The sequence below is a fragment of the Geotrypetes seraphini genome, chromosome 13, assembly GCF_902459505.1.
Source record: "Geotrypetes seraphini chromosome 13, aGeoSer1.1, whole genome shotgun sequence".
NCBI lineage: Eukaryota > Metazoa > Chordata > Amphibia > Gymnophiona > Dermophiidae > Geotrypetes > Geotrypetes seraphini.
The window spans coordinates 70,765,561-70,779,537 of record NC_047096.1 but is presented as its reverse complement, the minus strand read 5'-3'; the positions used below and the strand labels follow the sequence as shown (position 1 = coordinate 70,779,537).

At 42.6% G+C, this 13,977-nt stretch overlaps 1 protein-coding gene across 2 annotated transcripts in view; it reads left to right on the top strand.

The window, feature by feature from the left end:
- The window catches only part of NSF (N-ethylmaleimide sensitive factor, vesicle fusing ATPase), a 135,027-nt gene that overhangs the window by 65,131 nt on the left and 55,919 nt on the right, over positions 1-13,977 (top strand). For both annotated transcript variants that reach the window (XM_033918143.1, XM_033918142.1), the window contains exon 9: positions 7,625-7,824. In XM_033918143.1, the coding sequence (XP_033774034.1) occupies positions 7,625-7,824 (200 nt within the window). The remainder of the gene's footprint in view (positions 1-7,624; positions 7,825-13,977) is intronic.

The window sequence follows — 13,977 nt, the reverse complement described above, 5'->3', positions numbered from 1 at the left end:
CCCACTGGGTACCTATTAGCCAGCCTGCATAGTTTTCTCCGGAGCTCAGGGCTGTCCCTGAGATAGTCATATATTCTGTTAATCAAGGGTCAAGCGCAGGTGTGGAAGCCCAGCTTTGGTGTGCCCAGAACCAGGTAGACCCTTATTCAGCTCCAATCTTGCTGATTCTTGCCTTTCTTCAGGCTGGCTTGGATAACAGCCTCCCTGTGGCTGGGATATACTGGGAGGGGCCTAAGGCCCTGATTGGCTGAGGTAGCTTAGGCTAAGCCAAAAATCACCTCTGGACTAGCACCTTAGTGAATAAATAGCTATACGAAGACAAGCCTCAGAGACCTTAAATTCAAGCAGTATACTGCTAGATATGTTATCAGGTCAGAATCTCAATCATTGGCTCGAACTTCATAAATATTTATAATTTTTTTAATTATTTTAAATATATAGAAAAATCAAAAACGATAGTGCATAAATTTTCAAACAGCACTTATCCTATTAGCTGTATTCAACAGCACTGCAGTTGAACCCTGACGGGGCTGCCGTTTCACCTTTACCGGCTTCGTCATACTGGGACAGTGCCTAAACATTAAAAGAGTAATTAGTTTCTTCAACATTATTCTTTTATAACCTAAAGCAACCTTAATCAAAGTGCTTAAGAAAAACAGCATCTTACGAAACAAAACTTTCCCTTAGCTCAAAATGTTTCTCTCAAGACGGCGCCGTCAGCTGAGAACACCGAACAATTTAAAGGACCAATCAAATTGAGTTACGTCATGATGTAAAAGACGTAACCCAGTTGTCATTGATATACTGATATACCTTGTAATCTTAATCATTGCGTTCTTTGAATCCTATTGATTCCTATCTATAGAAAATAATGATGGCATTCCTTTTTTAAAATATTCAAAAACCTACAGATTTCTTCAGTAGCTTTTAATAGTAAACTGTCCAGTCAATCTTATCATTAAGTCCCTTCGGGAACAAAGTTTGTAAAGTGAAAATCCAATAGGATTCCCTATGTATAAGAGCTAAAATCCTATCTCCTCCCCTATCATTCTTCTTTATTACATCAATAATAAATCCCTTGAGATTATTGAATATATGTGAGGCATCAATGCAGTGTTGTACAAATGGTTCTTTAGTAATGGCTCTTTTAATGTTAGATTTGTGTTCTGCAAGATGTGTTTTAAAAGGTCTTGTTGTCATGCCCACATAAATCTTAGGGCATGAACACACGATAACATACACTACATGATCAGTTTGACAGGTACTGAAATTCTTTAGCTTGTACCCTTTTTGATCAATGTGATTAGTGAATTCTTTGATCTGTAAGGAAAACTCGCAGAAAGAGCAGTGGCCACACTTATAGTGGCCCATTGGTAATAGTTGAGAAGATGTTCTTTGATTGTTCCCTCGATTCAAAAACTCTTTAAGATTTTTTCCCCTGGAAAATGCAAATCTAAGTTTAGTTTGCTGAAAAGCGGGAAGAGATTGAATTACATCCCAACGATGTTTAATAATTTTGGTGATTTCAAAACTCAATGTAGAATGCTGTAAAACACATGTAATCATATTGTCAGATTGCATGGAAGGAATCAATAATAATAAAAGGCTAAGCGCGCATGCGCTTTTCAAAGAGCGTGATTCCTGGTGGCGTGAGGTGTGCCTCCGTGCCAAATTCGATTTTCGAACACGGAGGCAGACCAGAACAAGGAGACACTCTCCCCTCGCCGTCACTCACCGCCAGAGTCTGCCGCTGATTCAGAGGGGGAGGGGGGCACAGGCGCACCTGCCAGGATCTTCTCACCCTCCTCACCCGCCCGCCGCGGCTCCTCTCTCGAACCGCACCAGGCGGGGATCAAGAGAGGAGCTGCGGCGTCAGCTTTCAATTGAAACACGGGCGGGCGGTTGGCCCGCAAACAGGAGGCTGCCGAAGCTGGAAACGAAGCTTCCCGGGGGGGGGGGGGACGGCACGGCAAGCGACGGCGAGGAGGGAGTGGGAGCAGGCCGTAGAGGCTGTCGGTGCCTGCAGGCCGCGGCGGCTTTAGGCAGATGTCGGTGGAGGTAAGGGTTGCTGCTGGACATGGGAAGAGGTGCTGATGGATGGGGGGGGGGACAAAAAAGGAAGGGAGGCCTACTGCTGGACAGGGGGAACAGAAAAGAGGTACTGCTGGACAGGGGAAGAGGTGCTGATGGACAGGGGGGGGGAAGGAAGGGAGGCCTGCTGGACAGGGGGAACAGAAAAGAGGTACTGCTGGATAGGGGAAGAGGTGCTTATGGATGGGGGAGGCAAAAAAAGGAAGGGAGGCCTATTGCTTGGCAGGGGGAACAGAAAAGAGGTGCTGATGGACGGGGGGGCAAAAAAAGGAAGGGAGGCCTACTGCTGGACAGGGGGAACAGAAAAGAGGTACTGCTGGACAGGGGAAGAGGTGCTGATGGACGGGGGGGGCAAAAAAAGGAAGGGAGGCCTACTGCTGGACAGGGGGAGCAGGAAAGAGGTGCTGCTGGACAGGGGGGGGAATTAAAACAAAGGGAGAAGGGCTGCTGCTGGATAAGGGGACCAGTGAAGGGGTGGTGGTGGACACAGGGGAAGAAAAAGGAAGGGAGAATGGACATGGGTGCAGGCAAGTGGTGGTGGTGGTGGACAGCCGAGAAAAAAGAAAGACAGAAAGAAAGAAATACAGAAACAGGCTAAGGAGAGAGAGAGAGAAAGAAAGAAACACACACACACACACACACACATTCTAGCACCCGTTAATGTAACGGGCTTAAAGACTAGTTTGCTTATAATCTGCCAACAACAGCTCTCTGTTGTTGAATTTTGCACTCCTATACGCATTCTTGATAATGCGTTTGGGATGTCCTCTTTGTTTTAACTTATTACTAAGAAGTTTTGCTTGTGTTTTGAACTCTGTCAATTGAGTACAATTGCGTCTGAATCTGAGCATTTGAGAAAATGGCAGACCATTTTTAAGATATTTAGGATGACAACTAGAATATTCTAGAAATGTGTGTTTTGCCATTGGTTTTTCAAATGTTTTAGTAATAAACATGTTGTTATCATATGTAATCTGAATATCTAAATAATGAATACTCTGGGAGGAAAAATTGATGGTGAACTGTATGTTGGAGTTGCGAGAATTAAGCCATCTATTTGAGCAGTTGGCTCAGATTAACCTGTTCTTAATTTCTATCGATACAAATGGGTATTAAATATGTGTCATGTTTAACGCATACATGGTTTACATCAACATATAAGATCTTCATATGCATTAAACATTACTTTCTCATCCATCACATTCAGCTTTGTTTCCAATCTTGTTACGTTTTTAGACACCATGGTATGTGGAGTTCAGTACATCTTTATAGGGCCCTATTTTTTTTTTTTACTATTTATTTCTATTCATATTTCTCATGATTGTTTATTCTTATTTCAAAGGTTTGTTCTTATTGATATTTTCATCATCCACTTTTGTATTATTTACTATCGTGTGTCCACTGTCTGGGTATGTCATTTTAAGTGCTTATTATATTATTTTGCACATTTTATTTATTTATAATATTTATATTCAGCTACATCTACAGTTCTGAGTGGATTACAATTTATTTAAGTTGCATCAACTTAAGGCACATTAAGAAGAAAAAAATCCTAACAACTTCCCTCTCTGTCCCAGAGGGGCTCACATTTCTAAGCTAAAGTGCCTAGGGAAATAGAGAAAAATGAACAGTATTATAAATATGTACATATCTAGCAAAATAAAATAAGAATAGAAAATAAAGCTGGAATAAGAAAGATTAAATAAATCCCAACAGTAATAAAACAAACTAAAGTAAAAACAAGTGAAATAATAAATAAAGTCCAGTCAGTCAACGTGGTGGTGTAGGGAGGACAAAACTCCTCTGCAGGCCATCAGGGCTGTCTGACCTCGATGCAGAATAGAATCGCAGACAGGCAGGATCATAAACACTTAGACAGCCATCAGCTGTACGACGGATCAGGACCACCTTCACACAGTTCCCTCCGATCACCGCAAGGCTTCTCAGACAGGGCTGCCTTTTGGAGTCCACCTCTGAAACCAGAGGTAGCTGTTGGAGCAGACCACTAGTGGCAGAGCAACTTGCCAAGCCCACCTGTTGGGAAATCCATCTCTGAATACTTGTGTATTTCTAGATAACCAAAAGTCACATTTATTTCCTCCATAACATCATCTCAGAACGGCCACATTCTTAGTATTCCTCAACTGCAGTTTTAATATTTCTCTCCCTTATCTGTTGCTCCTGAAATATGGCATGACAAATATGTATTCTAGTGAAAGTTGTCTAAAACAGGTGCATCTGTGATGAAGCAGTAAATTAATCCCGAATGTCTTGACTCCAGCTGTATTTTAATCAAACCCAACCCTGTCTTGACTGTTGGCATTTACTGCCCATTGCTTTCACTCAGCCTGCCTCGCAAGAAAAGATATATGACTGTTGCTACAATCATGTTTGCTGAATGCTATAAACTAAAAATAAATAGTAAGAAGTAAAATTTCATTTATCTCAGGACAAGCAGGCAGCATATTCTCACATGTGGGTGATGTCATCCACTGAGTCTGTTACGAGTAGTTTTAAAGTGTATTGCAACCTTAAAAAAATTTTCAAAGTCTCGAGACTGCATGTACTGCATTTGCACTGGTGTCTTCTTGCTCGACATTGGCTTGCGGGAAATGAATTGTTTACTGTGAAAATTAGAAACTGTGTTTCTTGGAGTCTCTCCAAGCATGTCAAACTTTTAAAACTTTTCCCTTCATGTTATATTTTTCTTAATAATTTTACCTTTTATTGTATTTTCTTTTATTTGTTCTTGATGGTTTATTTTTTCATTTTTTCTCTTATTTTTGTTTGGGGGGCCTTCGGGCTCTTCTCAGCCTGTTTTTGGGTTGGGGCGCTGATCTATTTTCAAGGTAACTTTTACTTGACCTTCCTGACCATTGAGCCTTTTGATCTTGCATTGGCGGTTTTTCCCTCCATGTCCAAGGTTCCAAGCAGCTTTAAGCAGTGTACTCAGTGTATCAACAACTGACCCACATAATTGGTATGTACGGTACCTAGGTCTAGAACACCACAATATTTCCTGCATCCTTTATTCTAAACTTCAGAAAAGGTTGCTGAAAGCCAAACAAGCTTAATATGAAACATTTTTTAGGACACTGGTAACATCAATCATGTCTGCTGACTCCAGTGCCAATGCTCATGACCACCTTTGACATCAATACCAAGAGCATTGATGCCTCAAACAACCACTGTTTCATCTTTGCCTTCATCAGGAAAACTTTGTAAAAAGGCTAAGAAGCATAAATATCCTTGCCCTTCCAAGCAGGCCCATGAGTCATCCAAAACGTCTATACCATTGACGAATGCAAAGCATAGACATACTGAGGCTCGATCACCATGTCTACAACTGGTTTTCTCCCAGAGTCATGCCTTGATATTAAGGTCACAAACTCCTCGACACCAGCTACTGTCTGTGCCCTGTGTACTGACTATACCATTGGTACCAGCACTGTCCTTACAGGACCAAAGAGAATTGTCTGTGATGCTGAAGTCGCACATGGTGCAGGTTCCAGCTCCCATGCAACCTATGTTATAGCCCAATTTGAGCAACACCCTCAGCAGTCATTGAGGGCTCAGTCTCAGACTTTGCTTCGACGCTTGACCTCGAAAGGACACTGGTCTTCCAGACAGCATACTTCTTCTCGTTCCAGATATACATCAACTCAACATTGACAGTCATCTTGTCGAGCCTCCAGGGAGCAATCTCCCCTTTGATTCAGTTGATGTTCTCCACATCACACTTCCTGGATCATTCCTTGACAATCGCCTTGATGTCCTTTTAGGCATTCACCATCTCTTAGACATGACATGGAAGAATATGACTCTGACCAGTCACAACACTCTTCTTTGAGCTATCCAGACCCTTCTGCAGAGGACTCATATGGAATTCCATTAGATCCATCTCCACAACTTTTATCAGGCAGATAGGTTATGCTCTCCCCATTAAAATGAAATCTGAAGCAGAACCTAGAGCTGATTTGATGGATGTTTTGGAATACAAACAATGATCAAAGGATTGCTTAAGACTACCATTTCATAATCTAATGAAAGAAGTAATGTTTAAGAACTGGGAAACACCACTTTTAATCCCAGCAGCACCATGTAAATTAGACACCTTTATACAGGGACTTATGCCAGTAACCCACCTTGATGAGAGTTTAGAACTCTAGACAAATTTGGTCGAAGGATTTTCCAAAGCTCTATGCTGTGTAGTAGGATTTTCATCAGCTATAACTTTTATATGTCATTCTAATTCACCTGGTTCAGAAACTTTCTCATTATGAACAATAGATACCCACATATCATTTGGAATTCTTCCAAAACATCACCAGTGATCTTCTTTAAACATGTAAATTTATGGCACACTTAGTCTTTGAACATCAGCAATGTCTGTATCCATGAAGAGACAAGCATGGCTCTGAGGGGAAGATTCTCAAATGTTTGATGTAAAACCGACAGGCCGCTGTTGCATTTACTACTGTAACGATTTCAAAAAGGTGAATCATTCTTTAAAAAACCACACATGCAAATGAGATTCATGGAAAGTCATGGATGGTCGCTAAATTTGCATGTGCCTATTGCTGGTGATAGTGATCAGCACATGCGCAGAATAAACGCACACACACACAAAAAAAAATCGAAGATTGGCAGGAGGGATGACCACTCCCTGTCACAGCCGAAATTGAGCAACCTCCCCCCTCGGCAGAAAGAGAGATGCCTCCACTCCCTCTTACCACCAAGCAACCCCCCCATGACAACCTACACAGCCTCCCAGCAGTGGCCTATCCCTTCTGCCACCGCTGTCGTGCCTCCGACGACCCCCCGCTCCCCCTTTATCTTGTTTACAAAGGCTGGCTGGAGGGATGCCTATTTCCTCCGGCCAGCAGGCCTGCCTCTTCAAAATGGCGGGCCTTTCCCTGCCCGGTGCATCCTGGGATGCACTGGGGAGGGGCCTAAGGCTCTGATTGGCCCAGATGCTTAACAGTCCCGGTCTTTCTTTGAAGAAATCCACTGTTCTTTAACTTAAAATATGAATTTGTCTATTGCAAATAAGTATTTTTCTCATGCAAATGAGAGAGGTAAAGTTGCTACAGTAATTACTATATATCATTAAAACATAAATTCACAATAAATATTAGATATCAAATATAGAACACAGAGCATTATGAATGTTCATGCTTGCTGTGAGTTACCGTGAAACTAACTGCAAAGATCTATAATTCTTCTTGAGCTGTGAAATTTTTTATTCAGTTACCATAAAAATTATCCAAATAATGGTGATCTTCATGGGCATTTGAGACTACGTAAAGCCCTTCCTCAGATGTAGTCCTGAAAATCTTATTAACACCCTCCATCTTTTGGAAATTTTGTCTTGGTGTAGGAAAAGGTTTAAAAACCTGCAAACAATTCATTTCTTTCCCACAACATCGGTTAGATGAAAAGATGTGTGAGAAATCTCTAGCTCTGTTCAGGGAGGATGTCGGGATGCTTTCAATTTTATGATTCTTGTTCTCTCTGTTCCTCTGTACTTTAGGCTGCAAGCATGTAAAAGGAATCCTCTTATTTGGCCCACCTGGCTGTGGCAAAACACTCATGGCTAGGCAGATTGGCAAAATGTTGAATGCCCGGGAGCCAAAGGTTGTCAATGGCCCTGAAATACTGAACAAATATGTGGGCGAGTCGGAGGCCAACATCCGAAAACTCTTTGCTGACGCAGAAGAAGAGCAGAGGAGGGTAATATATATATATATGTATATTGTGTGTGGATGTGTGAATACTAAAATCCTTCCTTTCTTTTTAATATATCAGCAGCAACAAAAAGCCTTGAATTGTACTTTTTGGGATTTCAGAAGCACACCCTGCTAATAGTTTGGCAACTCATCCTGCAGAAAAGTGAAGGTTTTATTTTTAAAGCATTATATATTGTTTACATTTTGACAAGCTCCTTCCCAAAGGGAAACAACCATGTTGTCAATGGAGTCACGAAAGATGAACCTGCATTCATATGTGCATACTTCATGGCCTTTTTAAAGATGATACTACACACATACAAATAATACCCTCTAATTACTCTTTAATTCATTTCTTTATTGAAAACATTTCATTTTAAAATTATTCAGCCTAATAACATTTGATAACTTATAATCACACAATAGTTTTCACATGCTGACTTTACAATTCAACTAAGTGCTCAGTGGACCGTGTGAATCTTGTAATGATAACCAGTGAAGGACTTCATTTAAATCACATAGTTCATATTCTTCAAAGTTTTAATTCTTCTTCGGCACGGCCGTGACCCAGTACAAAATAAAGACTCAGTGATATTGCACAGCGTCAATTAAAAGCTGCCTTATAAAGGCCTCCATATTTATTTATTCATTCAATTTTCTATACTGTTCTCCCAGGGGAGCTGAGAACGATTTACATGAATTTATTCAGGTACTCAAGCATTTTTTTCCCTCTCTGTCCTGGTGGGCTCGCAATCTATCTAATGTACCTGGGGCAATAGGGGGGATTAAGTGACTTGCCCAGGGTTACAAGGAGCAGTGTGGGTTTTAACCCACAACCTCAGGGTGCTGAGGCTGTAGCTTTTAACCACTGCGACACACTTCCATACACTTTAACCACTGCGACACACTTCCATACAAATGTCCGCTACTACCTGTTGTCTCCTGCCTCCTAACTCAAGCTGAGTTTCGACTTGATCGTCGTTGGGAGGTATAAATTATCATTGCTGGAAACAGGTATACGGAGCACTCATTTCCAAACAACTCAACACAAACAAACCAACAAATGACCATAATATAAACATAAATATGCAACATTTTACCTTAAGAATTTTTCCAATGTACATCCATGGCCCCAAATTAGTCCTCATGGCTCTAGCAGCTGCAGCTGCATTTCTTCTCCCCCTGTTGTTGAGAGGGATCCTTTCTGAGGTTTGGTCTAGACTTCGGTTCAACTGGCAGCCTGAAGAAGCAGGCATCTGAACTTTGTGCATGCTTGCCTGAGGCAGAGTCTTCTCTCTATCATAGCTTTCCTTGAAGCTGAGCATCTCCCAGCACCAGTGCAGGCACAGTGAATACAGGCTATAGAAGCCTATGGGGAAAATTGGGGGGAGGGAAGGGTCTGAAAATTGGGTTTTAGGGGGTTTTCTGGGGCCAGGATTCAGGTCCTCCACCTCCAAAACCCCTTTTTTTGAACATTGATTTAGCTCCTTGGGCATGATTTCGCTGCTGTAGCAGTCATCTTGAATTTTCCAATTTTAAATGAATAGCATTAGTGCCCCTGTCTCAGTACCCCTCGATTTTGCTTAAAATCATGCCAGATTTGTGGTGGATGGCCAGCTGAGGAATGTCTGTATTCCATGAACTACAGGAGGGTGGGTGAGAGCTCTAGAGCAATGGAGATGCAGATAGCTTGGTAGGTAGGTCAGAAGAACCTCCCAGAGCTCTTGATTAGTAACCTGGCGTCTACTGTGAAGCGCTATCACAGTAACGCTGCTAAGCCCATGGGGAACCAAAGGCCTTGCAGGGGTCATTAAGGCTTCCTGTTCAGGGTTTCACCCCGGATTGAGAAGATTGGGGCTCAGAATCTATATCTTTGCTTTCCCACAGTGCATCCTCGGTGTCAGAGGATACAGGGTCTCAGGCTGGGACAGCTGGTCAGGAGTCCATTGCAACCCTGGACCAGGGAGAGAAGCTGACAGTCCGCTAACTGTTTAAACCAGTGGCCTTGACAGAGATCACAGTGGAGGTGCTGCAGGAGTTGAAGTTAGATTCATCGCAGCCCTCTACTTCTCAAAGCTCTTTTATGAGATGGTCCAAGGCTCAGATGGCATGCTTTATCTCACATTCAGATATAACAATCATGCTCTCAGAGCAGTGGGATGCCCCAGAGGGCCCTTAAAGGTGGCCAAGACAATGGCCAAGCTGTACCTGATGGCTCTGGAATTTCAGCAACTGTTAGTGTCACCTAAGGTGTATTTGCTGGTAGCTCAGGCACCAAGCATACATCTCAGCCTGGTGAGGGAGGAGTGATTTTAAAGGATGTGCAGGATTGCAGACTAGATTTAGTCCTAAAAGGCAGTTTGATGCCTTGGCATTAGAACTGAAGGCAAGGGCGTCCTTCACACGTGTATGCCATACTAGATTATGATGGTCCTCGGTCATGGACAATGATACTTACCCCCAGTTGATACATACGGGATTAGATTATGTAGCAGATGCTCTTTGGTGTGTTCAGGGTTATGAGCAAAATGTCTGCTTATTACATATCTGCCTGCAGAATGCTTTGGATAAAGCAGTGTACAGGAGATTTGGCTTCCAAGGCCACTTTGAGTAGACTACCATTTAAGGGTCAAATGCTCTTCAGCAAGGGATTGGATGATCTTAGGCCAATATAACAGGTCATTGCCAGTGAGTAGGCTGTGCACCCCTAGAGAGTTGACTCTCTGTAATTTTTGTGACTCTTGAAGGCCTTGCCAGTACACAGGCCTTGCCTCTGCACAGAGGTGTATCCAGGTTCTCAACACAGACTCAATGGCCACATTTTTCTGGTTCCTGCCCAGCTGCAGCCTCCAGTTTGTGCATTTACAGTAAGGCGGGAGGTTGTAGTCTCATTGAGAGGGCTAGGTAAGGATTTGCTCAGACCACTAGGTCTTGGGGGTCATTCGAGAGGGTTACAAGCTCGAGTTCTTTTGTATCCTGTGGGACTTGTTTGCAGATTGCCTGGAGAAAACAATCAAAGTGTGAGTGGCAGTTAAGCAGCTCACAGAAATCTGATCAGTAGAGCTCATTCCAGCAACAGAATTAGACTTGGGCAGATACTCTATCTAATTCATCATGCCCAAAAGAGACTCGGAAGTCTGGAGACCGATCTTGAATCTAAAGTCGGTCAATGTGGCACTGAATACCACATAAAGACCATGCAGTCAGTCATTTCCTTGGTAACACTAAGGGAATTTCTGGCCTCTGGATTTTATAGAGACTTAATTGCATATTGCCATTTTCCCAGATCACAGGAAGTACTTGAAATTCCATGTATTAAAGAGGCATTTCCAATTCTTAACATTACCCTTCAGACTGGCAAAAGCGAGGTACTACCTCTGGGTGCTGAGATCTATGGTAGCCACCATAGAGGTTGTCCCATGGGTGAAAGCCCACCTGTGTCCACTACAGGACTCTCTACATGGTCCCGCAGATGGACTATTTCTAGACTCCATTGCCATGGACAGTGGAAGCATGTCGCAGTCTACAGTGGTGGCTTCAGCTGGCGTTCTTATCTGCATCCCTGGGTAATATTGATCATGGATACCATCCTTTATGACTGGGAGGGGGGTCACTGCAAGGAGCATCCTGTTCAGGGATGAAGGTCACATTTCCAGAGGAAATAGTTAATTAACAGGCTAGAACTGTGAGCCATTCAGGTAGTGTTGCGGTCATTGCAGAATACCCTCAAGGGCAAAGCAGTCAGGGTCTTTTTGCCATGGTGGTAGCATATGTCAGCAGACAGGTGGGCACCAAGAGTGCTCTGTTGAAGCTAGAGGCCCTACTGTTTCGCTGGGCAGAAGTCCACCTGCAGGCTCTCTGTAGTACATGTAACAGAAGTGGACAATGTCCAAGTCAACTTTCTCAGCTGCCAGTCCCTGGACCTGTGAGAATAGTCTCTGTCCCTAAAAAAAGGGGTAGTAAGACATTGGGAGTGGACAACGTTCTACCTTATGGCAATGGCAACCAACAAAAAAGTCTCTCGGTTTTGCAGCTGAAGATTTGAGCACAGAAGCGCCGGCATGGCTGCCCTGGTCCAGCCATGGCCAGAGACGAGTCTGTTGTACATATTTCCACCATGGCTTATGATAGGCAGAGTCATTTGCCAAATAGTGACTCATCCAGAGTTGCTAATTTTGGTGGCTCTGGATTGGCCTTTGTCACCCATGGTATGCAGATCTGGTTCAGCTACAAAGAGACAAGGGTCTCAAGTGCCAGTTCATCCACAGGGTTCTTCTCTCACAGGGTCCTGTTGCCCTGGAGGATCTGAAACGTTTTGGGCTTAAAGTATGGCTCTTGAGCGCACAGCCTTAGCGCACAGAGGATAGTCCGAGATGATCATAGCTATTCTCCTTAGGTCTAAGAAACTGTTGATGGTTGCAGCCTATGTGAAAGCTTTGTCCCGTCCCCACAGGAACACAATTTCCCCATCCCATTCCCGCAAGTTTTGTCCTTGTCTCTGCCTCATTCCTATAAGCTTTGCCTTAACTGTACAAGCCTTGAACACTTATGATTTTAAAGTGTTTGAGACTTGTGCAGATGAGGATGGATCTTGCATGAATGGGGCAGGGGCAGGAAAAAAATTTGTAGGGATGGGAAAATGAGTTCCCATGGGAACAGGGAAAAAATTTTCCCATGTCATTCTCTAGTACAAACTGAGGAGCAGGGCACAGCCCACTGAGGAAGGAAGTGGAGCCGAGAAAATAATGTGATTGATGCCGTCTGCAGGGTCTCGCGACCAATGGAGGATAAAATCCAATTGTTCAAGACTCGTATGCCTTTCTACAAAAAGAAGATTATCGAAGTAAGAACCTAATCTTCCCTTCCATCAGAGCTTAAAACAATGCAGAGCAGCTGCTAAATCCATTTTCAAAAGCAACAATTTTAAAGCTGATATGTTTAATTTGTATGATTCAAAAGTTCAACTGCTAAATACTTATCGGTGGAATTGTCTTTTAATGTAGTTACAAATTCAGGCACACTCTCTACATGTTCACATGCACTGCACTGGTGCTGAATTGGAAAAAAGCAAAACAAAAAAACCAAAACTCGCAAATGTGATCATCCAGAACCCAACAACTAAACAGAACCCTGCTGATGTGATGTGTGAAATCAGCCTCTAGGTTTCCACTTTTAGCCCTTCCACGTTCACCAATGAGTTGCTGCTGTTCTTTGCTCTAATACACCTGTGAAGACAAAATTTATATTGGTTGTGGTTTTGATGAAAAGCCATTGGAAGATAAGTCTTCATATTACTGACCATTTGCATACCTTATGTCTATTCTTGGACAATATTCACTTTGTCTGTACTGCATCATCTGTCTCTTAAGGTGCGCCTCTTCAAGGCATTTGAAAATACAACTTCCAAAATAAACTGGAATCCATGCCTCATTTATATTAAATCACAGTTTTTCCAACTGCTTCCCATATTTAGTTTTCCCATTTCAAATTCAGTCTATTGGGTGGACACTCTTCTAATGAGGCAAGTCTCACAGAACAGCTTAAATTTAAAAAAAAATATGATGAGTGGTATTTTTACTGCATAAGTCAGTAAAAATTAGCCAGTAAATCATGATTACATTACATTACATTACATTACATTAGTGATTTCTATTCCGCTTGTGCCTTGCGGTTCTAAGCGGATTACATTAGAAGATGGCTGGTCATTTCCAGGCGATGACAATACAATTATTTGTATAACTTTACAAACTTTGCATACCTAACTTTACATAACTTTTTGTACATAACTTTACATAACTTTACGTGGAGTTACTTTGTGTTACTTTACATTATCCTTACCGTGCTTGCATAACTTGCATTAAGTTTACATAATTTATCTTACATAATTTATCTTACATAACTTTACAAGACTTTACGTAGAGTTACTTTATGTTATTTTACATTATTGTTCCAGTACATTGCATAACTTACGTCTCTTGTGCAGAGGAGTGTGTGGCGTGGTGGTTGAAGCTACAGCCTCAGCACCCTGGGGTTGTGGGTTCAAACCCCGCACTGCTCCTTGTGACCCTGGGCAAGTCACTCAGTCCTCCATAGCCCCAGGTACGTTAGATAGATTGTGAGCCCACCGGGACAGAGAGGGAAAATGCTTGAGTACCTG